Source organism: Rhinolophus sinicus, linkage group LG06 (genome assembly GCF_036562045.2).
Source record: "Rhinolophus sinicus isolate RSC01 linkage group LG06, ASM3656204v1, whole genome shotgun sequence".
NCBI classification, from domain to species: domain Eukaryota; kingdom Metazoa; phylum Chordata; class Mammalia; order Chiroptera; family Rhinolophidae; genus Rhinolophus; species Rhinolophus sinicus.
Genome location: NC_133756.1, coordinates 12990195 through 13016438, shown reverse-complemented (window position 1 = coordinate 13016438; position 26244 = coordinate 12990195). Strand labels below are relative to the sequence as shown.

General features: G+C 39.6%; 1 protein-coding gene and 1 pseudogene across 1 annotated transcript in view; both read right to left on the bottom strand.

Annotated features, from left to right (window-relative positions):
* Window positions 1-3722: 3722 nt before the first annotated feature.
* The window catches only part of SMAP2 (small ArfGAP2), a 42877-nt gene continuing 20355 nt past the window's right edge, over window positions 3723-26244 (bottom strand). The window contains exons 2-10 of the mRNA XM_019737165.2: window positions 22152-22285; window positions 20810-20895; window positions 19739-19817; window positions 16587-16673; window positions 15486-15567; window positions 14355-14464; window positions 13383-13548; window positions 12633-12949; window positions 3723-5102 (exon numbers count right to left, since the gene is read on the bottom strand). Of these exons, the coding sequence (XP_019592724.2) occupies window positions 4977-5102; window positions 12633-12949; window positions 13383-13548; window positions 14355-14464; window positions 15486-15567; window positions 16587-16673; window positions 19739-19817; window positions 20810-20895; window positions 22152-22285 (1187 nt within the window). The 3' untranslated portion in view covers window positions 3723-4976. The remainder of the gene's footprint in view (window positions 5103-12632; window positions 12950-13382; window positions 13549-14354; window positions 14465-15485; window positions 15568-16586; window positions 16674-19738; window positions 19818-20809; window positions 20896-22151; window positions 22286-26244) is intronic.
* LOC109450140 (small ribosomal subunit protein mS35) lies at window positions 5109-12626 on the bottom strand (annotated as a pseudogene).

Below are 26244 nucleotides of genomic sequence, written 5' to 3'. Positions count from 1 at the left end.
AAGTAACTGGCACTGCATCATGTAGCTTGCAAGTGGTGAATCCAGACAGTCTATACCTCTATCTGCTACTCAACAAAAACACAGCATAAAATACATTATAGTAAAATGTTAATGGTGGAGTCTGGGGAGTAGTACATGGATGCTCACTGTAAAATTCTTTCAACTTTTCTGTGTTTGAATATTTTCATAATAAAAATATTAGAAAAATATACCTAAGGATAAACAACAAGAATGTGGGACATTATAAATAAAATTACAAAAATTACTGATTTAAATGGAGAGAATAGTGACATACCATATTCATGGATTGGAATAGGACATTCTAAATCCATTACGTTTCTTCCACTTTAATGCTCCCCAATCAAAACCTCAACTTTTCTTTTTACTAAATTAAATGATTCTAAAATTTACCTGGAATGGTAAGTGTTCCAGAATGGCCAATAGAAATTTTCAACAATAATGAAGTCAGACTTGCCTTACCAATATAATTGGTATAAACTGCCTTACCAATATAATAGAAGATAATATTTTGTATTATTGAGGCACAATAATCAAACTAAGATAAAACTAATGCCAAAATACTCATAATTAGTTGAAATGAAGTTGGAAGCCCAGAAACAGACGTGACAATTTATTTAAATTTAATGTTATAAAAGTAACATTTTAAATTAGTGGGGTAATGATAGATTATTCAATAAATGTCATTAGGACAACTAGGTAGCTATTTGGGACCTGAACAGATCCCTCACCAAAGAAGATACTCAGAAGACAAGTGAACATATGAAAAGATGTTCAATATTATATATTAGGGAATTGCAAATTAAAACAACAAGATACTGCTACACATCTATTAGAATGGCAAAATCCAGAACACTGACACCATCAAATGCTAGTGAAGACGTACAGCAACAAGAACTCTCATTCATTGCTGGTGGGAATGCAAAATGAAACAGGCACTCTGGAAAACAGTTTGGCAATTTCTTACCAAACTAAACATACCCTTATCATACAACCCAGTAATCACACTCCTTGGTAATTACCCAAATGAATTGGAAACATACCCAACACAAAAACCTGCACACAAATGTTTATAGCAGTGATAAAAGTGAACTGGCATCTTAAGATGACTAACCATAGAACTGGGAGGTCTATGGGCGGAACTGGGCTCCCTGTTACTCTCTAGTTCTGACTTCCTGTTAAAACTTCATGGTTCCAACTTCCAGGAGAGGGATTTATTTATATAGGGGGCCATCTTGGGAAGAGGTAACTTTTTGCACATGGGCGGCCAGCCGGTGGTGTGCGGCTAATGTGTGTCTTCACACTGCTGCGGTGGTTTTGTTTCTTTTTCTTTTCCTGAATAAAATCTTTTTTGGTGGACTATCTGGAGAATTATTTTGTCCAGTCAACAGCAACTTTATTCATAATTGCCAAAACTTGGAAGCAACAAAGATTCCTTTGTAAGTGAATAGATAAATGAACTGTAGTACATCCAGACAGTGGAATATTATTCAGCACTAAAAAGAAATGAGCTGTCAAACCATGTAAAGACATGGAGGAAACTTAAAAGCATATTACTAAATGAAATAAACCAATCTGAAAAGGCTATGTACTGTATGATTCCAACTATATGACATGCTGGGAAAGGAAAAACGACGAGACCATGAAAAAATAAATCAGTGGCTGCCAGGAGTTAGGGAGAAGAAAGGGATGAATAGGGAGACCACACCGGATTTTTAGGACAGTGAAAATATTCTGTATGATACTATAATGTTGAATTCATGTTTAGGTCATTGTAGGTTTGTCAAAATCCATAGAATGTACAACACCAAGAGTGAACCTAATGTAAATTATGGATTTGGGGTGATAATGATGTGTCAACGTAGGTTCATCAATTGTAACAAATGTACCACTTTGGTGCTGGGTATTTGGGGAGTCTCTGTACTTCCTGCTCAGTTTTGTTGTGAATCTAAAACTGCTCTAAAAAAAATAAATTCTAATATAAAAAAAAGTCTTTACCACAGGACTTTTCAGAACCATTACTATTTGGATAATATATTGCAGATGTACAAGAGCTGATACTCGTATAACATGCAGTCTTTTCCTAACTTATTTTAGTGTTGTTGTGGAATACTTTTGAGCATCTCACATCCTTATAACCAGTTCATGAATTGCTGCTGCTCTAAGCCATTCCATTCTCCCCTACCCTGCTGTCAGCTCTTGCTCTCTCTCTGGTCCTCTACATCTGGTTTTGTTCCCTCGAATACACTGCTCTCAACAGCCTGAAACTCAAATCTGACCATATCACTCCACTGTTTACAACACTTCAGGCTAAACTCCTTCCTAGGGTATAGGAAGACTCCTGCGATCCAGCCCAACCCCACCTGTCTCACCTCTCACCACACCCTGACTCACATCAGACCTTAGGAACATTGAACTGTTGTGCGTCCCCGAATGTTCTGTGTTCTTGTAGGCTCTGCATCTCATTCACATGGTGCTATCTGTCTGGAATACTTTTCTCCCCACCCCACCCCACCCACTGGCAACCTCTCTATGCGCCACTTCCTTAGGAAGGCTTCCCTGACAGGGCGAGGTGCCCCTCTACCTCCCATAAAACACAGATAAGAGAGTCTAAGTCTGTTGTCGCATGATACTGTGAGCTTCTCAAGAGCCAGGACTATGTCAGATTCGGTTTTTATCTGTTCCTCCAAAATTCTAAAAGCTGATGCGCCCCAGGGCTCAGTCCTCTTCTCATTATGCTTTCTGAGGTGACACCATCCAGTCTGAGAGCTTTACACACCACCAATTCCCTGATCGCTCCCAAACCAATACCTCCAGCCAAACAATTTCCAGTGCAGACATTTACCCTTGTTCTGCTTTTTCCAGATCCCAAACAACTGGCTGTTTACTCAGATCTCAGTTCAAATGTAACCTCCTCCTGACTACTCCATTCAAATGGCCCCATACCCACACATTTTCCTCGTCTTACCTTGTATTAATCCTGTCTGAAATTAAATAATTTATTTACTTGTTTATCGTCCACCTCTCCTGCCACACTGTCCTATTTGATTGGGGGATTTTGATTTATTGCTTTATTCCAGAGCCTGACAGTGTTTGGCACATTGTAAACACTTACTAAACATTTGTTGAATGCATTAATGCCTAACACAGGTCTGGCAGGTAATACTTGCTTGCTAACATTTGCCTGCTAAGTACCCAATACTGTGCTACATGCACCACAGAAGTTGTGTCACTTTACCTGAAGTATTACAATGAACCCTGTTTTACAGACACGGGGTTCAGTAGCTTACGCTGGTCACAGAGTAAGAAGGGATATGACTACAGGCAGCCCGATCGAGACTCATTTTCTTATCCTCTTGTATCTGTGTGCTCTCCTCTCATATCTGAAACTATTCAAAAGGTATACGCAGAGGAAGGGAGGGAGGGTCTCGGCTGCCCTGTCTGGAGGGGATAAAAAGTGCTTCTAGTTCCGATGTTCCGCGACTCTAGCAGGTGCAGATCTCCACAGTTCCCTCTGGTCACAACTCTAGACACAGTGGAGAAAGAAGCCCTTTCTGGCTGCCTGAGCCGGGGCCTGGCCCTTGGGTGTGCCCCATACAGAATGTTTTAAAACACAGGAAGTGAGGGAACCGACCCCCAGAGCAGAAAACCTGGGTGGAACTCGCCCTCCTCCAAGAGTGACACAGAGTAACAGCAAGCACACAGTCCTTCCCTGCAATATTTATTAAGGAATTTACACATACACAGGAGAAAGGCAACCAGGAATTGTGGTTCCCACAGATGAAATCTCTTAAGCAAAGTTTTCTTAATTTTCAAGTAGGGTGAACAATGACTGAGCGGAAAGCTGTCCAGGCTCTCTGCCTCATACACCTGGAACAGGTGGGGAAACAGAGCAGCTTGGGATACACAGGCATGAAAGAGTGATTGGCAGGTTGGGAGATGGGAAAGGAGGAAGGGAGCCATCAATGAAATTGCAATTTTTTTAAACTATAAGAAAAACTGGCAACAGTTTTAGGCTGTTGATAAATTAACTCCTCTCTGTTGTAAACCTAAAATTGAAAAAACAAAAACAAAACTACCCAGAGCAGATGGGGAGGGTGTGGGGGTGGAACACGAACACGCACACACACACACACACACACACAGAGCAATACACATGTTAAGCTCTGCATTCTCACTGGAGGGAATGGTCTTCCAGCCGTGGAGCCAGATCCTGCTGCAGGCAGGATGGAGGCAGGGAAAAGGGTGTGTGTTTTTGTGTGGGACTTTCAGAGTCTTTGGTGCTAATAAAGGCTGACTGAAGCAGCAAGTTCTGAAGTCTCAGATCCAGAAAGCAATTCAGGGCACAGTAAAGTAATATTTTTGCTCACCCCACAGATGGGGGTTTGCTCACCCCAGGGCTAGGGCTAAACTGATCTAAGACCCAAGGAGTAGTTCATTTGATTTCAGTACTTTCTTCATTCCCGTAAATCATGGGACCATGATGGCTCCCTCTTCAACCAATAATTTAAACATATAGACATAACTTAACTCACATGGAAGCACCTCTAAACCCTCCCCTTTGCCTAAAACACATCATCTTGCAGACTCTTCTGAGAGTCTGAGAGGAGGTTTAACCTTGTGCGAAAGGTACTCAAAGGCGTGCACATTTCTCCCACAGCTTAAGTGCCGTCTGCCAACAATTCCTAAGGTGCTGGTGCAGGAGAAGACTGGGGCTGAGGCTGGAGAGGAGTCAGGATGGCTAGGGAACATGGACAACATAAAGCAACAGAGAGGTCTGCGTGTTTGGGAAGTGGCGGGACTGGGCAGAATGCCAAACCCCAAATGACAGATTGAGCAATTTCTAAACCAAACAGAGAGAGGTAGGAAAAGGGGATGGGGTGAAAGGGCTGAGGAAAGAGGAAAAAGGGGGACAGAGAGGGCGGAGGAGAGTGGCAGCCATACAGGTGTTTTGTTTTTTATTTCCACATCTGAGGGCTGAGAGTCTGGTTTGCTGCCTGTCCATTTCCGCCGCTCATCGACTGTCCATAGCTCAGCATGCCATTGGCTCCACAGAAGTTCATCCCAGCCATCTGCTGGGTCATCTGAAAGGGAGAGAGGAGACTTTCAGACCAGGATGTGGGCATGCAGCCAATTAGTGCAAAAGGCAGAGGAGGAGTCCTTCTGTCTGCGGGGAGCAGGAGAGTGAGAGACAAAGGGGAACTCTGTTATGGTACATAATTGCCCTGAACCTTAAGAGATCGTTTCAAGGACACCAGACCATGTAAATGAAGGACTTTTCAGAAGAGAGATGTTGACAGAGCCTAATGCTCAGAGAAGGAAAGAAGGGATCTTGGAGCCAGTCAACATAAAAGCAGCCTGAGAAATTAGCGTCTTTTTCCTTTCCAGGATCTCCTTCTAAATAGAAGGGGCCTATTGTTAACTTGCTGTAGCCAACCCTCAGAGTACAGAGAAACCCCCACGCCAGTGCCCCTGTCTTATCTCCACCGGGGAGTTATTACTGTCAGGGAAAGTGCTGTGAACATTCAAGTAGAGAGAAAAAGGAAGAAAAAGAAACTGGACTGTTCAGAATGAGCAAATGAAAGCAAAAAACAAAACAAAAAACACCAATGTCTCTTCAGTGCATGAGAAGGGAAGATGTTGGGAGAAAAGAGTCAGTGGAGTAAGGCCTGACTGGGGTTAGTGTAGGGCCTCTTTATGAATTAGGCTGAAAGACTAGCCTCTGGCAGTGAACAGAAGAAACAACTTATCAAAGAAATGTGCCTTAAATTTCCTAAGCCTAGTACATTTTCTATATAAGTTCTTTTTCTTTAGGATGCCTATTTTTCTTCCACCAACTTTTAAATAAAATTTCAAGTTTACAGAAAAGTTGAAAGAATACTACAATGGAACTCAAATATCCCTGCCTTTTTTTTTAACATTTTCAACTTTATATCAAGTTAGATAACAATTACAGATAGATTATAAAATTAATAAATCAAGCCGATTTTTCTACATAATTCACATCAGATTTAATAGCCTCTTCGCTGATTCCTTGTATTAAGAAGAAAGGGTATTTTCATTGCCCCCCTCATTCTTAAGACTGACTATAGACTTTTTGTAATCTTCAACTTCTTTAGTATCAAGGAGCTTTTCTTTATTTACTTCCAGATTTTTCTCTGCAGCTTTAAATTTGCAAGTGTTTCTAGGATATTTTTTCTGAGGAGCTATTTTTCCATATATACTCTTCCATGTGTGCTTCAGTCTTATTTTCTCCCATTCTTCAGTTTTCCAAGACTCATGGTATAAAACTGTTGGCAGATACGTTGCATAATCATAATTCTGTCTCTTTAAAGGGCACCTATTTGTCTTGAGGTAAGCACATCTATGCTGTGAGCTTGCAGTGTTGCTCGCCTACAAGTTTAGCAAGTTTCTTTTTTGCATGATCATCTGAATTCAAACAGGAAAGTTTAACCCTCAATGTTACTACTTCTGCGTTGGGGTTTCAAATGGATGGTCCTGATGAAACACAATCAGCTGTGTCAATTTCAATTGGAAAATGCTTCACACATTTCTTTCTCATCACTGTCTCGTGCAGGTGGCCACTCAGTGCAGAGATCTCTAAGAGCCGCACAGAAGTCAAACGCAGAAAATTGGGGATCTTTAAAGTCCTAGATTTATCTCCTTTGCCATGGGCACTGGATCACCAATTTGATCAGGAAGAGGTACTGCCGAGGGTTTCAATGATGCTGCAACAGGGTAAAACTAGGCCAGTCCGAGTCAACGGCCATTTTCTCGGTCCTAGGAAGTAGTGCCTCTCTTCTCAGGGGCCTTGCAGATTTGGATGGTCTTTCTATAGTACACAGGCTTGGTTTCTGGGCAAGAGCAGCTGGAGACACGGTGGTGAAGAAAGCATGCAGGGTCCTGGCTCCTGGCTGCAGGGCCAGCCGCGCGGGGAACGCAGCAGCCTCCGTGACTCCGAAGACGACAAGCCTTAGAGGACGAGCGCAGTCCCGCATCAAGGGAGGGGTCCTATATGTCCCTTTTTTAAATTCAACAATGGTTAGCATTTTGCTATATTTTCTCTCTGGGATTTATGAATTATAAACTTTTAAAAATTTTGATGAGCACTGAAAATTGCAGAGATTGTGACATTTCGCCGGTTAAGTCAGAATGCATCTCATAAGAAAGAACACTTTTCCTGGAACCACAATCAATTAACATGCTCAAGAAATTTAAGATCAATAGAACATTCTAGTATGCATTTCATTGTCACATCTCTTTAATCTAGAACAGTTCTCCCACCACATTTTTCTTTGTTTTCCCCTGGCATTGTTTTAAGAATCCAGGCCACTTACATATATTTTGCAGAAAATCTTTCAATTTGAATTTATCTCACGTTCTCTTGTGATTGGATCAAGGTTAAATATTTTTGGCAAGAATTCCATGTATGTGATATTGTGCCCTTCTTAAGTCTTAGTACAAGATACTAGAAATCACATGACATTAATTTGTCCCATTGTTGGTAATTTCACTTGGCTAAGGTAGTAGCCTGTAGGGAAGATGTTAAGTTAAAAAAATTTGCTTTCATTGGTTGATGTGAGCTTTTGTCTATTAGCTGTTATCTGTTCCTGTATATGGGGTGATTTCTGTGCCGTGATCAGGAGTGGAGTAAATTCCCCCTTTGGTCTCATTCTCCCGAGCAGGGGAGATGTGAGATGAGGCTACTGTTCTGCCTGTGTTGTGAGGTGATGGTTAACTTAGGGTTAAAAGGAATTCTGGATCAGGGGTTGAGAGAATTGCCTCTTTGTTCTGTCTGTTTCGCCCGCGTCAGCAGAAGAAGTGAAGTAGCTAAGTTATATCAGGATGACGTGACAGGCACGTTGCCAGGCTTTGGAAGGCCCTGGGCTGATGGTCCCAAGCAGGAACAGTAGATGTTGCTTGACCGGATGAACTAGCCCTTCAGCCGGATAAACAACATTTTTATCACAGTAACTGCCGGACCCTCCAGGAACTGGCCATTCCCGGAGGGGGAGGCAGGAACAAGGAGCTTGGCTCTAAGGTACGTTTTTAAAAGGCTAGATAAGACAAACCTCAGTTTGCTGTATAATTTTGGTCATTTGGTCATTTGTTATTGGTGATTCTTCATCATTTTAACATTTTGGAAACTTCCAGCAACATGCAGCTTACAACACCCAGAGACGTCCTGACTTCCAGCTGCAGACCTGGTGAGGTCTGGCTGGTTGCCGACCTCTCCAGTGTTGTTCCCCATGGATAGCCTTCTTGAAAACTGTTAACATTTTAGAAGCTTGTAGGCACCTTGCAGCTTACAGCATCCGAAGGTGTCCTAACTTCCAAGCAACAACAGCCGCAACAACAACAGCAGCAATAACATTCTTGAGAACTTGTTAGCATCTTAAAAACTTATATGTACTTTACCACTGCCAATGGTCCATGTATATGTCAAATGGAATAAAAATGTTTGTTATAGAAGAAAAAAACAACAACTTATATGCAGCTTGCAGCTTATAACATCAGAAGACGCCTTGACTTCTAGCAAACAACAACAACAACGCCAACAGCAGCAGCAGTCTTGGGGACTAACAAGCAGCGGTGTGGGAGATGCCTGAGTTTCTCTCAACTACAGACCTGGCAAGGTTTTGATTTATGACTTTTCCAGTGCTGTTCTCCCCTGGTTTGGTGAGCTTTTGGCATCTACTGTAATAGTTACTATCCTATAAAGCTTATTACCGCTTTTGGATATGCCTTATTGTTATTTGTGTCTTTAGCCAAGTGATTTTTGATCAATAGTAAACATGTTGAGGTCTCTTAAACTTATATGTATGTATACTCCTTTGACATGACATTGTTATCAATGTATATAGTTTAGTCTTAACCACCTTTACTTTCTGTCATTAGCACATTCTATTAATTGCCTTTGTATTTTGCTATTGCATATTGCTAAATAAATTGATTAGATATTGCTAAATAAGTAAATTCATTAGCTCCTCTCTAGCATGTCCTGCTCCTTCTTTCCTCCCGATTGTCAACATGGCCATGTTTTTTCATTGTAATGAATACATAATCTGAAGGGTATTTCTTTAAGAATGTGTGAATATTTTGTTCTTTCTACAATTATAAGTTGTCATTCTTCTATAAAGAAGGCTTTCCCTCTCTTTATCCCACACACATTAAAAAAAAACAACACACTATGGACTCATGAATTTTTTTCCCCTCAGTGTATTATAATCCACTAGTGTTATTCTTTTTTATGTTAAAATTGTCGCATATTTGACCAGTGGAAGCCTCTAGAAGTTGGCTCATTGTGTCTTTTTGACATGTTCCCATCCATTTTGCAGCACTTCAATACTTATATAAACAAAAAAGAATGAAAATAAGTGAATTAAAATCCCATCTATGAAAGCCAAAAAAAGAAGAGCAAAGTAAATAAAAAGAAAGCATATGGAAGGAAATAGTAAAGATAAACCATAAATTGAGGTAGAAAACAGAAAAATGTAGAACTAAGAAATAAACCAAAATCTTGGTTTTTTTTTGAAAAAAAAAGTTAAAATAGATGGACCACTATTAACTGAACAAAGTATAAGGGGGAAGAAGTGCATAAACATACAAAATAAGAAATGACGAGACAGAAATAACCATTGAAACAGGAAACTGAAAAATCATGAGACTACTTGGCATAACTTTTGATAAATGAATTTGAAAACCTAGATGAAATGGATAATCTAGGTAAATACAGTTTTCCAAAAATGAATTCCATAGAAGAAACAGAGAAAGCAATCAAATACATAATTTCTATACAAAAAAGCCAAGACCCATACAATTTCACATGGGAATTAAAGCAAATCTTCAAAGACCAATAAATCATTCTAGGCTACAGAAAAAGGAACACATGACAATACTTTTATAAAGCTAGCATCACAGATACCTACGCCTGATAAAGACAGCATGTGCATGCACGCATGTGGCATTCATTCCTTTGCCCATCTCTTTATATTCAGACATTGAATCATTTTGTTTCACCTGCATTTTTTGTATCTAGTATAAAATAGGTATTGCTTTGTGAGCCAATTTGAACATCTTTTTCTTTTAAGAGAAGAGCTGCCTATTGATATGACTGATATGTTTGGTCTCAATTCTATTGTTTTTACTGTGTTTCTATTTGCTGTCCTTTGTAGTCTATGTATTCTATTTTGTTGCAAAAAAAAATTCCTTTGTTTTTTAGAAAGTCTCTTTTTTTTGTTGTTCTAGTAATACTTTCATACTAACACTTTTTATACTATCTTTGGTCACCTTTATTCTGTATTCAGACTTCCACTATTTGGTTTGTTACATCTTTTGACTTCCACATAATTTCCAATGCAACAATCAATTTATTCTACTTTCCCCCTTTTTCTCCTCTACCTCCCTATTATTTTCAGTTGTGTTGTTTGTCAGAATACAACATATATTCTTCCACCCTTGTCATCACCTTTGTTTTAGTCTTAGATTCACAATTAAACCTTCAATCAACCATCAGTCCTTCACCCAAAATGTCCCCAGTCATCTCTTAGTTGAATGAAGCTTATCTTCTGGTAAATTCCTCAGGAAAGACTTGTATGATATTCCCTGATTTCTTGCATATTTGTGTGTGGTTTTTTTTGTAATAGCCTTTATACCTGAAGAATAGCTTGGTTGGCTATAAAACACTTGTTTTACATGTACTTAAGTGTCTTAAAAATACTACTCTCATTGTCTTTCTGTATGTTGCTATTAGGAAGTCTAATGTCAACCTGAGTGTTCTTTTTTCTTTGTAAACGACAGATTTTGAGGGGTGGGAGGTAAGGAGAGGGTTGGAGCCCTGAAAATTCTTCTTGTCTATAAAGTCTAAAAGTTTACTGGGGTATGCATTAGAGTTGACCATTCTAGTCAATTTTTCCAGATACACAGTGGACTTTTTCAATATTACATGTTTTTATTTCTATAAAGTTTTCTTATATTATAGTTTTTAATATACTAATTCTGTTCCACTATTTCGTTTTTCTCCTTTGGGAGTCTCCAAATATATGTGTCAGGCTCTTGGCCTAATTTCCATATTATTTTCTCTCTGATTCTTTTTACTACTTTCTATATTTAATTTTCATTCTCTTAGCTCTTTCATGCCTTTCTTCAATACCAAATATATTTTCAGCTAAATCTGATCTCTCCTGGCTAATTTGTAATTCAGTCTTTATTTCTGAGTTCAGTACACTTTCATAACTTTCAGGTTTTTGCCCATTTTGATTCTAAGTTTTTGATTTTCTGATTCGAGCTGTTTTGTCTTATCTGTAAGTGTTTGTTAAAGGACATTTAGTGAATGAACTAATCAGAGACAGTTTTGGAAACATGGAGGAGAAACAGAGGGTTGCTAGAGGGGCGGGGGGGTGGGGATAAGGGGAAGGTGAGAGGTTTTGAAAAATAGTCGGTAACCACAAGATGGTCATGGGGGTTTGAAAATTAATTTGGGGAACGTACAGAGGGACAGTGGATGGGGGGAGGGGGGTTCACACAGTGTGAGGGATATAAATGATAAACCTCTAAGTTTTGCTTTGTCTTGTGCACCTGAAACTAATTTAAAAAAAAAAAGAAAAAAAAGAAAAAGGACATTTAATTCAGGTTGGTGGACTGCATAAGTTTTCTTCTGCTTCATGACTGTTTTTGGGGGGAGAATTTTTATTTCCTAAAATGTTTTTATCTTCATTTTCTATTGTGTTCTCGTAGTAGTTTTGTATGACTATCATCTGCCACTTTCTGTTTATTTTGTACTGCCTTACTTTTTCTGAATCAGCACTAATACAGATAGGTGTGAGGGTTTGGAGAGGCTTACTAGATTTCTTACTTCAAGAGCACCTTCTTTTGTAAGTACAGTGAAACGACTATGGCGGGAGAAGGATGGTGTATTTCTGATTTTGTGATTACCATTTCCATCTCTCATTTCTTACTTTCCCTTCACCACCATGTCTCCAAATAGCACATTCTCATTATAAGTCATCCCCATCTCCCCTAGAAGCAATGCTTTTCCAAGGCTACCATCTATAATCCTATATATTTCAATCCCTTATTTTTGATTCTCCAAGTAACCAGAGTTCTAATCTACCAGGTCTCAGACCTATTCCTAGCATGGCTCCAATCAGCGTAGGTCTTTCTCTTTTTCTAGGGGGTGATTTTATCTATGTTCTGTCACCGCTAGCTTCCTGCTTCCTCTCTTTTCACAGTTTCCTCTATGATGCTGGCCCTGATTTAGGTGTTTATATGCTTAAATCTGAAGTCTGTAATATTTTATCTACTAGATGAGGTAGTCATGGGTAATGGGTGGTTTTATTTGTGCTCCTTATTTATCTGTATAGGTTGTTTTCGTTTTGATGGATGTGTGAAGAAATTTAGAGTTAGGCAGTTATTACCCTTATTCTATAGGAACCCAGAACTCCTCAGAAAGTCTGACTGTGATAGACCTTCTAGGGGGAAAAAAAGGAAACCTAAGAATGTCTCTTGTGTTATCCCATCTACATTAGGATTCAGAGGATAAGGGAGAAACACCAAGTGAGGGGGCCTTGAGGAAGTCTCAAAACTCTTGTTTCGAGTTCAATGGGGCAGCTTACCTGAGTAAGGTTCCATTGAAGCTGCTGAGCTGGCTGAACCCCATACATAGTCTGGGGCATAGCTGCCATGCCTGCCATGTAGCCAGCCTGCTGGGTAGTCATCATTCCATTTGGCACACCCATCATTGATGCCTGCATGCCACCCATATAGCCTGCAGGCATGGCCATGGGGGCAACCATCCCAGAAGCTCCTGGCTGAGCTACCATGCCTACTGGTGGGGGCATCATGCTCCCCATTATGCTGTTAGGAGGTGCAACCCCAGGGAAGCTGGGGTAGGCTGTAGGATATGCCATCTGAGCAGGAGCCATGAACATTGCTGCCAAGAAAACATATGTATACATCTGTTACAAGGAAAGCGTAAAATTCTGTCCAAAGTCTCACTGGCTACTCCTTTCCAGCCTGAACTTCTCAGGACTACTCAACTCAGAATGCTCTTTTACACAGTAAAACAGACGGACTCCTTACAAGACTTGCTATGGCCCACCTGTGGGTGACTGACCTCGCCACTTCCCTTTCTGGTCTAGGCCCAGACCTTGAATCAGATTTCATTCATAGAGTCGTGACATCACTCTCCACAGACGTATCTACTGATATTCTGTGGCTTCACAAGAATTGTCACTCGTGTTCAGGCTTGTGTGGAGCATGATGTCCCAGCCCCCAAAGCAACTACCCCGTCACAACAAACAATCCTTGCATGTAAGTCTTCATGGCTCTATCTGCCATTTTGCCATGACCCCCACGAAACCTACCTTGGGCAGGCATTTGAGGTGTCTGGGATCCATACAGTGAAAGGATAGAGTCTTTAGAGAGCTGTTTCTTGCCTGTTTCTTCTGATTTGTTCCCTGGCTCTGGAAACAGGTTCAGATTTTCAGGAACAGAGCCGGCACTCCCTGCAGTTGGCATGGAACCTACAACCTTCGGACAAAGAGGGCAGGGGGAGAATTGGAATGGTCCTCAAGGGGGTCTCTGGAAGGACCTCCCTCATCTCTCTGCTGCTTCTAACACTTGCAATAAGAATTCATGGCTCAAGTAAATAGCCATGACTTTTTTACCCTACAAATATCTGAAAATACCTGACAGTTAAGCTCTAGTACGATTTTTTGTTCTTTAGCAAAACAATGGGATTTGGTAAAAAAATTAAAAATGAACAATAAATAAATAAAAACAACCTACAAATGATGCCGCCCGAAAGAAATGAGTTTAGATCCCAGTGTAGCCATTTACTAGTTGTATATCGAAAGGCTAGTTACATAACTTTTCTGAACTAATGTTTCCTCAGCTATAAAATATCCACTTTGCAGGGCTGCAGTGAAGATTTTAAATCATAAATGAAATATACAAAATGATACACAAACACTGTGCCTGGTGCATAACAGGTATTCCACAAACGGTAGCCATCAAATGTTTCAAGTCTCTCATTATCTACAAATTCTCTGGCAATAACTCAGGCTGAGGAGTTGACCTAAAGTATCAATCAGCCTTTATAATCTGATATACCCTAGATAGAAATCCACTCAAAGGGCCCACCCTTGCTGGGCAGGAGACAAAATAGAATGAATAGCAATCTTAGGCTGTAACAGAGACAACACAGTGTTAAGGGAAGAAATCCAGAAAACCAAAGTCCAGTTCCACCAAGGAAGCATGACTTGGTTCTATGATTAAGTTATCAAAATCCCTCTTTTCAGAATATTCTTTAATCCTAAGGAGCCCATAAGACTTACCTTTCTAGGAACCGAAGAAGAAGGGGACGAAACAGAGGCCAAAAGATCTAAATCCTTCTCTAGGGTATTGCTGGTCTTACTGTTAGTAATGGAGCAGGCCACAGGAGCATCTGGAAAGAGAGATCAAAGTTAAAATGTAGCACTGCTCATTAAGCCCACGCCTTCCCTCTATTCTAGACACAAAGCTGACAGATCAGGCCCATATACTCCACTATGGATCTGGAAATCTGTGCTTCTGAAACCACTTAGCTTGGATGGGGCATCTCAGAAGAGGCCTCACCCCACACTTCCAAGAGCACTCTGGAGAAGCCAGCAGCCCAGCTGTCAGGCACAGGGCAGGAGAAACCCAGGCCTGAAGGCTGCATCAGCACCACAGCAAGGGGGATGGCTGGCTTCCTTCTGGCCATCTGAGGGGCAAAGCTGTGTAGGACCCATTTTTAGAGAGAAATGAAAGGTATAGAATGAGAAGTCTAAGGAGCCATTAACCTAAATCAGTAGAAATGGACTGAAATAAAGTACAACCACCAGTACTGTGAAAGGTAAAGAACAGGCTCTATTTCTGAAAGGGGTAGAATCACTAGTTCAGGGTTTCAAAGGTTTAGAGAAAAATGACCACAAGGTAATCGGCCATCTCAGAAACAGGTGGCACCTAAAAACTGAGCGGGATGGGGGCCGGGCTCACAGGTGCTGTTTTCGGAAAATTGCTAACATTTACTGAGTGCGTACGATGTGCCGGGCAAGGGGCTAAGAGCTTTAGAGGCATTGTCTCATCTCATTCTTCCAATAACACCTTTGAAGTAGAGACTTATCATCGTCCCTGCACAGACACAAAAGTAATGTTCAAAGGTTAAGTGAACTACCCAAGGTCACATAACAGTAAGTGGCAGAGTTGGGACTCTGGCTCCCAAGGCCATGCTTTTAACCACTACACTGTACGGTCACTCTGAAAACAGCACAGTAAACACTTCCTTAGCACAGTGCTCAGCTGTAAAACAACAGGAAGAACATGAGAGAACAATCTTAGTGACAAAGACACAAACTGAAGACTCCCATCTCTATGTATCTTCCCATGATCAGAGAGAATTCATCAAAACTTGTAAGATTATGGGAGTGGAAAAGTCTAACTCTTACCAAGGCCCAACAAATCCATGACAGGTGCTGTGGATTTCGGGGAGCTTTTCCGAGGTAGCTGTGGGTCTTCTTTTTTCTGTGGCTAAGGTGAAAATATGTTACAGGAAGAAATAAACAGGTGTTTTGACCCCTTTTTTCCCCTCTACTGTAAAGCCACAGATACTCTTGTGGTATGATTGCTGTTATTCAAAGAGAGTTATCAAAGAAACAAAACTCAGGAAGTGTCAGGTGAAAGAATCAAGTCAGGAGGCATGAGGGCATAAATTAAACCTAAAGTGAAAAACAAAGATATCATCTGTGCTTGTTTGGCTTTCTGAAGAGACAGATCTTTCTGAAACCAAGACAACCACAGATCAGGGGATCCAACAGAAGTAGCAGTTTTTGGTTCCAGGAAAAACCAAGAATAAAGGTAGGTGTCTGATGGTGCAAGAGCTGAGAGCCAACAAATCTCCCAGTGATTAGAAGACCTTTAATATCGAAAGGGAGATCAGTTTAAAGATTACCTGATTCATTCTGCCAATGTCACTAGTTCTGCAGACAGTGTGATTCGGAATGATGATATAAGACTCTTCCTTAAGCAAATAGTACAAAGTCCCCTCTCCCAAGATTCCAAGTTCTTATATTACAGTATCTACTACTATAGCCACAATATGTCCTGTGGAAAGAGAAAGGTGTCTACTTCAATGTGACAGAGGAAGAATATAAGAAGTGACTGTTTAAAATGGATTAATATGGCCCGGCTTTTGGACTATTCTTGACTGCCACAGGAAATGAGGTACAGAAGGTCTACCAAGAGAAGGACTAATGTGGAGATAGTATCTGCTCAGAAGGTGTCACATGGCCTTGGCATTCTGGCATGGAACGTGCCTTTTGCTCAAATGGGACAGATGCAGTTCCCAAGCTCCGATCTGGCCCCAAAGAGAAGTGTTACAGAGCAGATTAGGCAACAATAAGAATGGAAAAGAAGCAGAAATGGCAGCAGGTGATTTAATCTAAATGTGGAACCCTTTAGCCCCAGGTGCAATATGCTATCAACCCCACCACACACACACACAAACACACCTGAGGCCATCCACACAATGCAAATACTCTCCCACTTACCATTTTCACTTTCTCAAAAACAACAGGTTCCATTTTTTTCTCTGGTGCTGGTTCACTCCCTCTTTTCCACTTGTCATCTTTTTCTTTCTATGATTTTACAAAAAAGACAAAGAACACAGGCCCAATGGTAACTAACAGTTTGATAAATTATCATTCCAAAAAGGATACAGAAAATCCCTATTGAATCTGATGCTAGAGTCTGACAAGCTTGGTGGTTTCTAGGTGTGGGCATGAGAGCTGGCCTCAATGCTCTAAAAGGCATCCTTCAAATATCTAAAGACCTGCCCTCCTTGTTCTGTCTTACGACTCTTGACATGTACAGTTTACGCGATCTACAAAGGATAACACATTTCACTAGTCTGCTGCCCCTTTTTTACTCAAGTTTAACTTGCTCATGCTTTGAGGGGTCCCCCCTCTTCTTGGTATACCAGTGAATAAGTTCACGTTCATCTAACTCGGCATATATCCTTTGTGATTTTATCAATTCAATCATCTCTCTTGTTAAAAATGAGAAAATAAACTGTAATTTCAAGCTTAAAGATGAGAAAAACTAAAATCAAGGAAATAAGGCAAAAAAGAGTAAAAGGATTAAAGTATCCCTTTTAGGGTGTCCTGAATGAGTTGCCTATCAATCAAAAAGCACATCAAAATAAAATATTAGAAAGTCTCTCGGTTTTTGTTACTTTTGGGGGCAGTTTCATAATACGTTCATAGATTATAATATTACTGGTCACATTTTTAACATCAAATAAACATCTAAATGTAAAACAGAGGCACAAAGTAAACTAAAAAACACAGGCACATGGAGGCATATACAGCATACATATGAAAATGTTTGACCTTGCTAGTGCTCAAAAAGTGCAAATTAAAATGCATTTTTCTGGGGAAATCTTAATAATACCTAAAGTTGGTAGACATGAAGTAAAACTAGTACTCTTATACAATGCTGAGAAAACAGTATAAAATAATAGTATAACTTCTGGAAAGTATATTGACAAATGTATGAAACACAAATACTGAATCCCTTTGACCTAGATAATACCATATATTATATCTTAAGGAAATATGGAAGAGGTTATATGCACCAATAAATATAACCCAGAATTATTTATGCCGAAGAAAAACTTAAATCACAACCTTTATGACATAGAAGGAGAACAATAAAATAAATTGTAATCTAGCTACTCATTGAACAATGATGCAACAATTAAAAATTATGAAAACAACATAAGTAACATAAAAAGGCATGATATGTTAAGTTGAATGAAAGTAGGAGACATTCCATGTAACTGTATTACAACTGTGCTGCCAAAAAGTAACAACAAAGAAAAAGAGGGACCATACCAAGATGACAATCATTACTAAAGAGAAGAGTAAGCATGGATTTTCCATTTTAATTTTCTTATTTTCTGTAAAATATTATAATCACAAAGATGCAGCTATGTCTCTTTCACAGATAGTATATAACACATTAATATGGGACACTTTATTGCTTGAAGTTAAAAATGTTTCATCCATCCATTAAAAAAGAATACTCTTTAATTAACAAAACTAGTTTCTTTCCAATTTGATATTAAATGTCTTGACTAAGCAAATATTAATTCTTGGCATATAAATATTCACAAGGATATTTTTAAAAATCTAAGCACATCAAATTTAAAAAAGAATTGAAATAGCTATTTGGTAAACAGGAAGTATTTCCTTCCTAAATGAGAACAGCCAGTGAGTAAAATAGGCTGTTTTCATGGGCACAACACATAAGAAACAATTATAAACGAGCACTGTCTTCATACAGCAACAATTCCCACCTCCTCCATCTTCGGGATTACCTCAGATACCCTTTTCTCATCTCATCTAATTTCATATCTTCAGGTACAATGACCATAGTTTTCTACAAATAAAAGGAAATGTATGTGTTTGGGTTTCAAACCCTTTTTGATGATACCATCCAAGCCATAGCTATACACTGGGTTACACTTTCTTGGAACAGTTATGATAATTTCCATGTCCCTTTTCTGGATAACTATGAGGTAAGAGTCCTTCACAGTAAATTGAGAAGGAATTATTTTTACCTAACTACATGTATTACCTTGCACCTACTTGCCTGTATTGAAATTCACCTACCAGTTAATGCCTTTTCACACAACCTCAAAAGATCAATTTGGAGCTGATTCCAACCAGCTTAACATTAAATTACCTGGAAAGGTTTAGAGCTCCATGTAAACTTAGTGATTTCACTGGCTAGTACATCTGCCATTAAAATAAATAACTAGATAGATGATAGATAGATAGATAGATAGATAGATAGATAGATAGATAGATAGATAGATAGACAGACAGACAGACAGATAGATATAGATGGACAGAAAGACGTGACCTATGCTAGAACTGGAGAATCCCATACTCTATATACTTCTGAGGCTCAAGAAAAAGTTAAGTATTCCTAAACGAATTTACTGTAGAATCTTGTCAAAGCCTTTTTAAAGGTCTAAATAGTCATATTTACGGGTTCTCCTTTAGTTGTCACTAGTCAGGATTAATATTCTTCTTCTAGAAACCATGTTGTATTTCCTCCTGTATGTTATACTTGTCCTAGTTATCATACATTGTATTTCAGATTCTAGCCTCATGCCTAGGATGAAAAGTGTACTTAGCAACTGGTAGTCTCCTCCTAAAACCCTTCTCAGGAATAAGGGTGCCATTGGCGATCCATCCATCGACACACAGGAAATACACACTGGTCAAACTGAAGGAAACTTTGGTGATTTAATTACACCTAATTTTGTTGACTTCACATTTACAGAAAAAAAAAATTCATGTGTGAATTTTTCACACACACACACACAATATTATTGATCTGATAGGCCCATCATGTCCATTTGAAGAAATAATTTCAAACTGGGAATCACTAACATCCCAATACAGATCAAGACAAAGAACTCATTGACGGTTTGCCCTGTCCACTCCTGAGACCAAAGTTTGCTCTCAATCATATCTCATGGCCTTGACTCAGTTAACGGCTTTTTTCTACTTCTGTGTGTTTTTAAATGATAGTTTTTGAGCATGTTGGTAGCTGTTCTCCAAATTCTCCCCTGGCCTGGTTAATAAGCAAATTACTTATTATGAACAAAACTTGAAAGGTTTACACCAACCCTAAAGGCATTGATGTCCAGACTTCGGTCCATGTATTTCTTCTTCTCGTATTTATCTCGAATAAACCCCTCGACAGCTCTGCAAAAAGCTTATTAAGGATAAATTGAACAAATCTTTCCCAGTATGGCTATAAAAGGTCAATCTGTATCCCACAGAACCTCGTTCTCCTCTCTTCCTCCTGCCTGTTTGCCCCATATGGCTCCTGACTCTTCACACGCAACCTCCCTGACAAAAACTTGAAATGCTTCCTTCACAGTTGTTGCAGGGAATCCTACCTCCTCTGAGTTTCCTTCAGAGTAATGATAGCAACAAAGGGAGTCAATCTTCATATTGACATTAGAGGAGACTGTGGCTGTTCTGGAATACAGCAACAGTCAATTATCTATTTTAAAGCCCTTAGATCAACAGGCCTTAAACAAAGCCAACTGAGTATCCCTAAAAACTATAAACTCTTGCACCCCACTACCAGATTCTGACCAGTGGGTCCTCTGCAGGGCCCCAAATCTACATTTTAACAGGTTGTACCTGCACCAACCAAAAAGCAAACTCTAACAAGATAACATCGTGGACAAACCACATTTTGAGAAGCACTGCCTTCAGGGGGTTTGGTTTGTGAGCTGGATGCTATCCCATGTTGAGGGGGTGTGGGGAGAAAGTTATTAACTGGTCAACCACAGTTAATTCTTTTACACAGGACATAAAAAGACATTAAAAATGAATGGTAGTTTTGCTGATTCAATATAACACAGTTAACTATTTTTATCAAACAATCATTTCAGACATCCAAAAACTATTGAAGATGTCACTTTACAGAAGAAGTCACTGTAAACCATTGCAGTCTTATTTCCTAAATGAGTCTTCCCCAGGTGATACAACCATTCTGACACTGAAAGTATACATATGCTGTTCGTATGTCTTGGCTGCAGGAGAGAGGGAAAGCAAGACTTTGACTAATCTACATAGATTAGATCTGGCCCTGCCCAGTGAGATCATAGGTCTTGAGTCTTATGTGACTCTCCCCAAAACACCAAAATACCACTCAGCCTTCTAAGTCGCTCCAGAAAAGATACGGGTCTATCTGAGGTCGCCGAAAGGTCTCAGGAAGGTAAGCTTCATAAAGTCGGTTTGCCTTTCCATTCCCCATCTCTTGCATGCACTGCAATCAGAGAGATGTGGAGACATGGAATGTCAGAACAGGAAAGAACTGAAAAACTTCCCACCCCACGGCAGCATTTTACAATTGAAGAACCAACCCAGAGTGGCAGAACCAAGATTTAAACCTGTGTATTCTGATTTCCAATCCATGATTCTCTCCACTGCACCACTGCACTCCCAAACATTTACCCCCACAGTTGTCTTTCCCACCCCCACCCCCCCATGAGTTCCCTTTATTGAAAGATCTGACAAGATACAATTAATTCAGTAAACATTCAAGATCCCATTTGAAAGTCCAACACACACAGCTAACAGTCAAAATGTCTACATGGCAGGTAATCATCAGTGCCTAATCAAGCAGGCACTATGCAGGCAATAACTATATTCGGAGTTTACACTATTAATTAACCTATTTAGCTTTATTACCAATAAATGTGTTTCACACTAGGCTTTTGAAATAGACTCCTTAACACTTGAGGGATAAACCCCAAGATCTTTTTAAATCTCCAAATTCTCAAATACCTCCATGGCATGTAATTTCCTTCCTAAGATACACAATGAGGTGCAACTGAAAAATATAACTAACTTTTAATGAATCCATAAAAACAGTCTAAAGTATTCCTAAAGCCATGTCCTGGTGAAGAATAACCTCTTATTTCCACCATCAACTTTAGTAACTGGTTTGCTTTGGAGCTACTCTCTCCCTCCCTTCCCCTAATTTTTTTTTTTCAATTACTTTACAAAGTTTCAATGCAGGAAGAGAATAGAGAACAATGAAGCCACTTAGAGGTACCTATCTTAGGCCAGCGGGACTCACTAACTTAAGAGTCTCACTCCCCGCCCACCAACCTAATAGCAAGCAAGATTCACATATGCACTTTAGCAATAAAATATTATAAGTCCTATAAGGTTTTTTTGTTTGTTTGTTTTTAGAGAATATCTAAAACTATAGATGTTAGATCTGCAAATGCCAAGGGTCTTAGAAAATAATCCAAAAATCCCCCTTTACCCTTTCCTGGATCCATGGGGCACTAGACCACAGACTGTGTTTTAAAGTAGGTAAAATATAGGTAGAATAAACTGTATTTTAAATAGAAAGATTAAAAATGTCTCTATTAAGGTATGAGAATTTGATATAAGTGTTTGACAACTAAACTTTTCGTTGTCTTCACCTTTGTGCGGGTTTGAGTTTCCCCTGGAACTACTTTACCGCGGGCACATGGGAGCAGCTGAGCCATGCTTGTGCTGTGGGAGTACCTGAATCTGTTCCTGAGTCCACTGGTCGAGGTTAACGGATTTTACCCTGGATATGTGCACCCCCAGATTCCGGTGGATGCCAGCACATCGGATGCAGATGAACACACCAATGTTCCAGGAGGCCCACCGCGGCCCTGTGAAGTCAGGAACAGGCAATAAGGAACATTAGCACAACAGTCAAGGCCCACGCTATATATTTAGATTATCAGACACTTGTGCGAGAACGTACGTGAAAGAATTGTTACCACAATCACCTTTTTATTCGTTTTGTTCATTCCTCCATGGATCAGCTTTTTTTTTTTTTTAAGCTTTTTTTTAAATAAGTGTACAATACAGTGGTTTTTAGTGTATTCACACGGTTGTGCAATCATCACCACTATCTAATTCCAGAATATTTTCATCACCCCAAAAAGAAATCTCAAACCCATTAGCAGTCACTCCCCATTTCCTCCCAACTCCTCTCCCCCAGCCCCACCCCTAGTCCCTTGCAACCACGAATCTAATTTTTGTCTCTATAGATTTATCAATTCTGGATATTTCATATAAATGGAATTATACAATATTTGGGCATTTGTGTATGAAGCAGCTTTTTACAGCATCTGATAATGAGTGTTGAAATACAGATATAATACTGTTACTCATATAAAGAAAAAAATCCCAGGAGAATAGTGCAAAGTTATATCACATTCTATTTAGTATCGTACATGAACAGCCCTCCCTTAAGAAATTCTTCAATGGTGGTGGGACCTGGATTCACATTTCCTATTAGGAAACAAGATATAGACATGCCACGTCGGCCCAAGGCTCAACCTGAAATTTAAAACTCTGTTTATCCTCCCCTCCCTACCAGGCCTATAAAATATGCATCCAGATTAACTTAATAGGATCCTTTCCCTTTCGGCTGATGTCCCTACTTTACCCAACTACAGAATCATCTAGATTCAAGATTGTCAAATAATAAAAAGATGACTGTTGACATCAAAAAGAAATCTCAGGTATATATTTTAATAAAAAACTATTACATAATCTCCCATCCCCTGCCAACTTTGCTCACTCTAATAATCACTCTGGAAAATTATAAAACTCCTCTTCATAGTTTTTATGCAGGAAAAAAGCAACTTACATGACACTTGCCAAAGACTTACTGAAAAAAGACTATCATTTCCTTCTCCATCATTCCACTAGGCAGCAATTTACCACATAAAGTAAGTATGATACCTAAGTTAGAGGTTGCAATAAAGAGGTGAAAAGACATGAACTGATTTTCTACAGAGATAAACAGAACCTGTGTTTGGAACACCTAAGGGCACAAGACTTCAATTCTGAGGGACGCAGACAACTTTTGGTTGGTCTGCAGGTTTTTGACAGCAGTTTTAATGAAGGAATGCTGGAATTGTATGGCAGATTATTCTTAGAAATTTGAATCCACAATTACTATAAACAAGAATGCAATTTTTTGACAAAGACATCATTCAGATACTATGGTAAATACTACAAATACAGAAGGCTCAAATCCTCCTTATAACCACCAGGTGGTGGTCTCTGCCTGAAATTTTATCCCAATACCTTCTTACCGTTATTGTCTCCATAAGCTCAGATTTATCTTCTAAAACGACCTTCAGTCCCTTCAGATTTGCACAGTAGGCCTGCCATATAGCTAATAAACACACAAATGATTCACATACTTCTTTTGGTGGCAGGGAGTTACGTAAACACAAAGAAAAACCTAAACAGATGTGAATGAGGTTTCATAGGGGGGCTGCATGTCTCTTTTAGGTTATCGTTTTCATAAAGGAACTCAGATAAGATCTAAGTTATATAGGATTAAAAACGGGACCAAAAGTTAATATCTCATGTTTTTTTACCATTTTCCCTTTGCTCTAGATTCTAAAACTCATGATAAGCTGGTTAAAAATATATTTGTTTGCCAACAAACTCAGAAGCAAAAAACACTAAAAGTTAGTGTGGAGCATGGAGAATAATCAATAATATTGTAATGGATAGTGCCAGGTGGGTACTAGACTAGACAGGGGGACCACTTTGTAAGTTATATAAATGTCTAACCACTATGCTGTACACCTAAAGCTAATGTAATTTTGAATGTCAACTGTAACTGAAAAATTTTTAGAAAAAAGTTTTTAAGAGTTGCAAAAAAAGTTGGCTATGGAATATCATGCTGTTTGCTTCTTGGCCATCTGTCTGGAGAAGATGATTCCCAATTCAGTAAGCCACTGTCACAACTGTGGAATTTCTCACAATCAAGACTCTGCCTCTGAGGAACACAAGACTAAGCCCTGAAGCTCTGGAGCAGCTAACAAGGCCGCAGTACAGAAACAGGCAGTAATATTTTCATGACCAGTCGGAGGAGAGGCTCCTTTGTCCCCCTCCCACATCCTTCCTACAACATTTTCCCAGTGAAATTGTGACAGTTCTATCCCAGACACTCAGCCTCCCTTCGTTTGAAGTCACTAGATTTATCAGTCAATAGCGGCATGCTCCATAAAAGATTCTGAAATTGGAGAAAAGGAAAACACAAGAGACAAAAGTTACTTATATGGTTGACAATGTGAGAAAATGGTGTCATTATTAAAAGTACAATCTTTGCAGCCAGAAAAAAATTTAGATGTCTATGTCACTTCCATCAATGATTAGCTGTGTCACCCTCAGAGAGATACTTCACTTTCCTAAGTCTCAGTTACCTCATTTATAAAATGTGTACAACAATATCTATCTCGCTGCTTAGAATGCAGAAGGGTAACAATAACAGAGCTACATATAAGGAAGAACATGTTATAGAATGAGGTTTCCAGAACCCATTTACGATTCATCTTCTTCATTGATAAGGGCTGGTTAACTCATTCATATACACCTACCAACACGATGGAACACGAGAGAGGGCTTCTTTTTAGGCAGGAATGAGTTCCAGCCCTAGAGTGTCAGCACCAAAGTTGACTGAATACCAGAAAGAAGAAATTTATCCTGGATCTAATTTCAAAGTCTTCTAGAAAACATGAAATTTTAAGCAGCTTCCTTTATCTCCCTCAAGATATTCCTTGAAAATAGACTCTCTGAACCCCCACCTGTTCTCCGTCTCTGCTACACACCCCGCCCCTGCCCTTGCGCCCACACGTGCCTCCACTGCACATACAAAGGCAGGCCCACAGCTGCCAACCTGACAAGCTTGGATTCCACAGCAGCTGGTATTGCTGCTACAAGGCCAGGCTACTGAAATCTGGTGGTACACTTGCCAATAGAAATAAATCAATTGGTCACGGCAACCAAGGAGGAAATATAAAAGATACCACTTTGAAGTTGAAAATGGAAAGAGACTCAGAGAGGAGATATTCAGAACAATTCTGAAAGCAAAGAGGAGAGACAAGTGATAGAAACTGGTAATGGTGAGCACAACACAAGAACAGGTCATGGCTACGTGAACACATTCAACAGGAGCCTAAGAGCAGGCGCAGGAAGCAGGAAGCAATATTTAAATTAACATCTAAACACTCTACAATAAAGAATCGGTGAAAATGAAGAAAGTATGTATATGGATGTGGTTGATGAGTCAAGAAGTCGACTGTAGTAAGCCGCGGCCCAGTATCAGGGAAATCTGGGCTTACACTGACAAGTTGCATGCGTTTTGGTAAGTCTCTCTAGGGCTTATGCCTCCATTTATAAAATGAAAAGCATATAAGTCATATCCAATTTACATTCAAATTCTGAACAGCTTCTACTGTCCAGTAACTACGAGTAACTACTGCTGCTCTGCTGCCAATCCCCTTTCTGCTAGAACTTCCCCTAACTCCAGAGCTGCTAGGCTTAGACGGGCTCTGAACTTGAGAAGTCAGCAGAGAGGAGAACTGGAGTTACAGATAGAGCTTGGAACTACTACTACAATAATTATAGCTGACTGGCCTCTAATCTATGGGGTTCCAAACAAGTAAGTGCTGAGGAAAAAAACTGACAAATCAATGGCTGTCCATACATAGAGGTGCTGGCGTCATGGAGCTGTAGAAAAGCTCTTCAACAGAAGGGCCAAGGAAGGGAGAGAAAATCTCTTCCATCTTATATCCAAGCCCTGTTGAATCTATCTTGG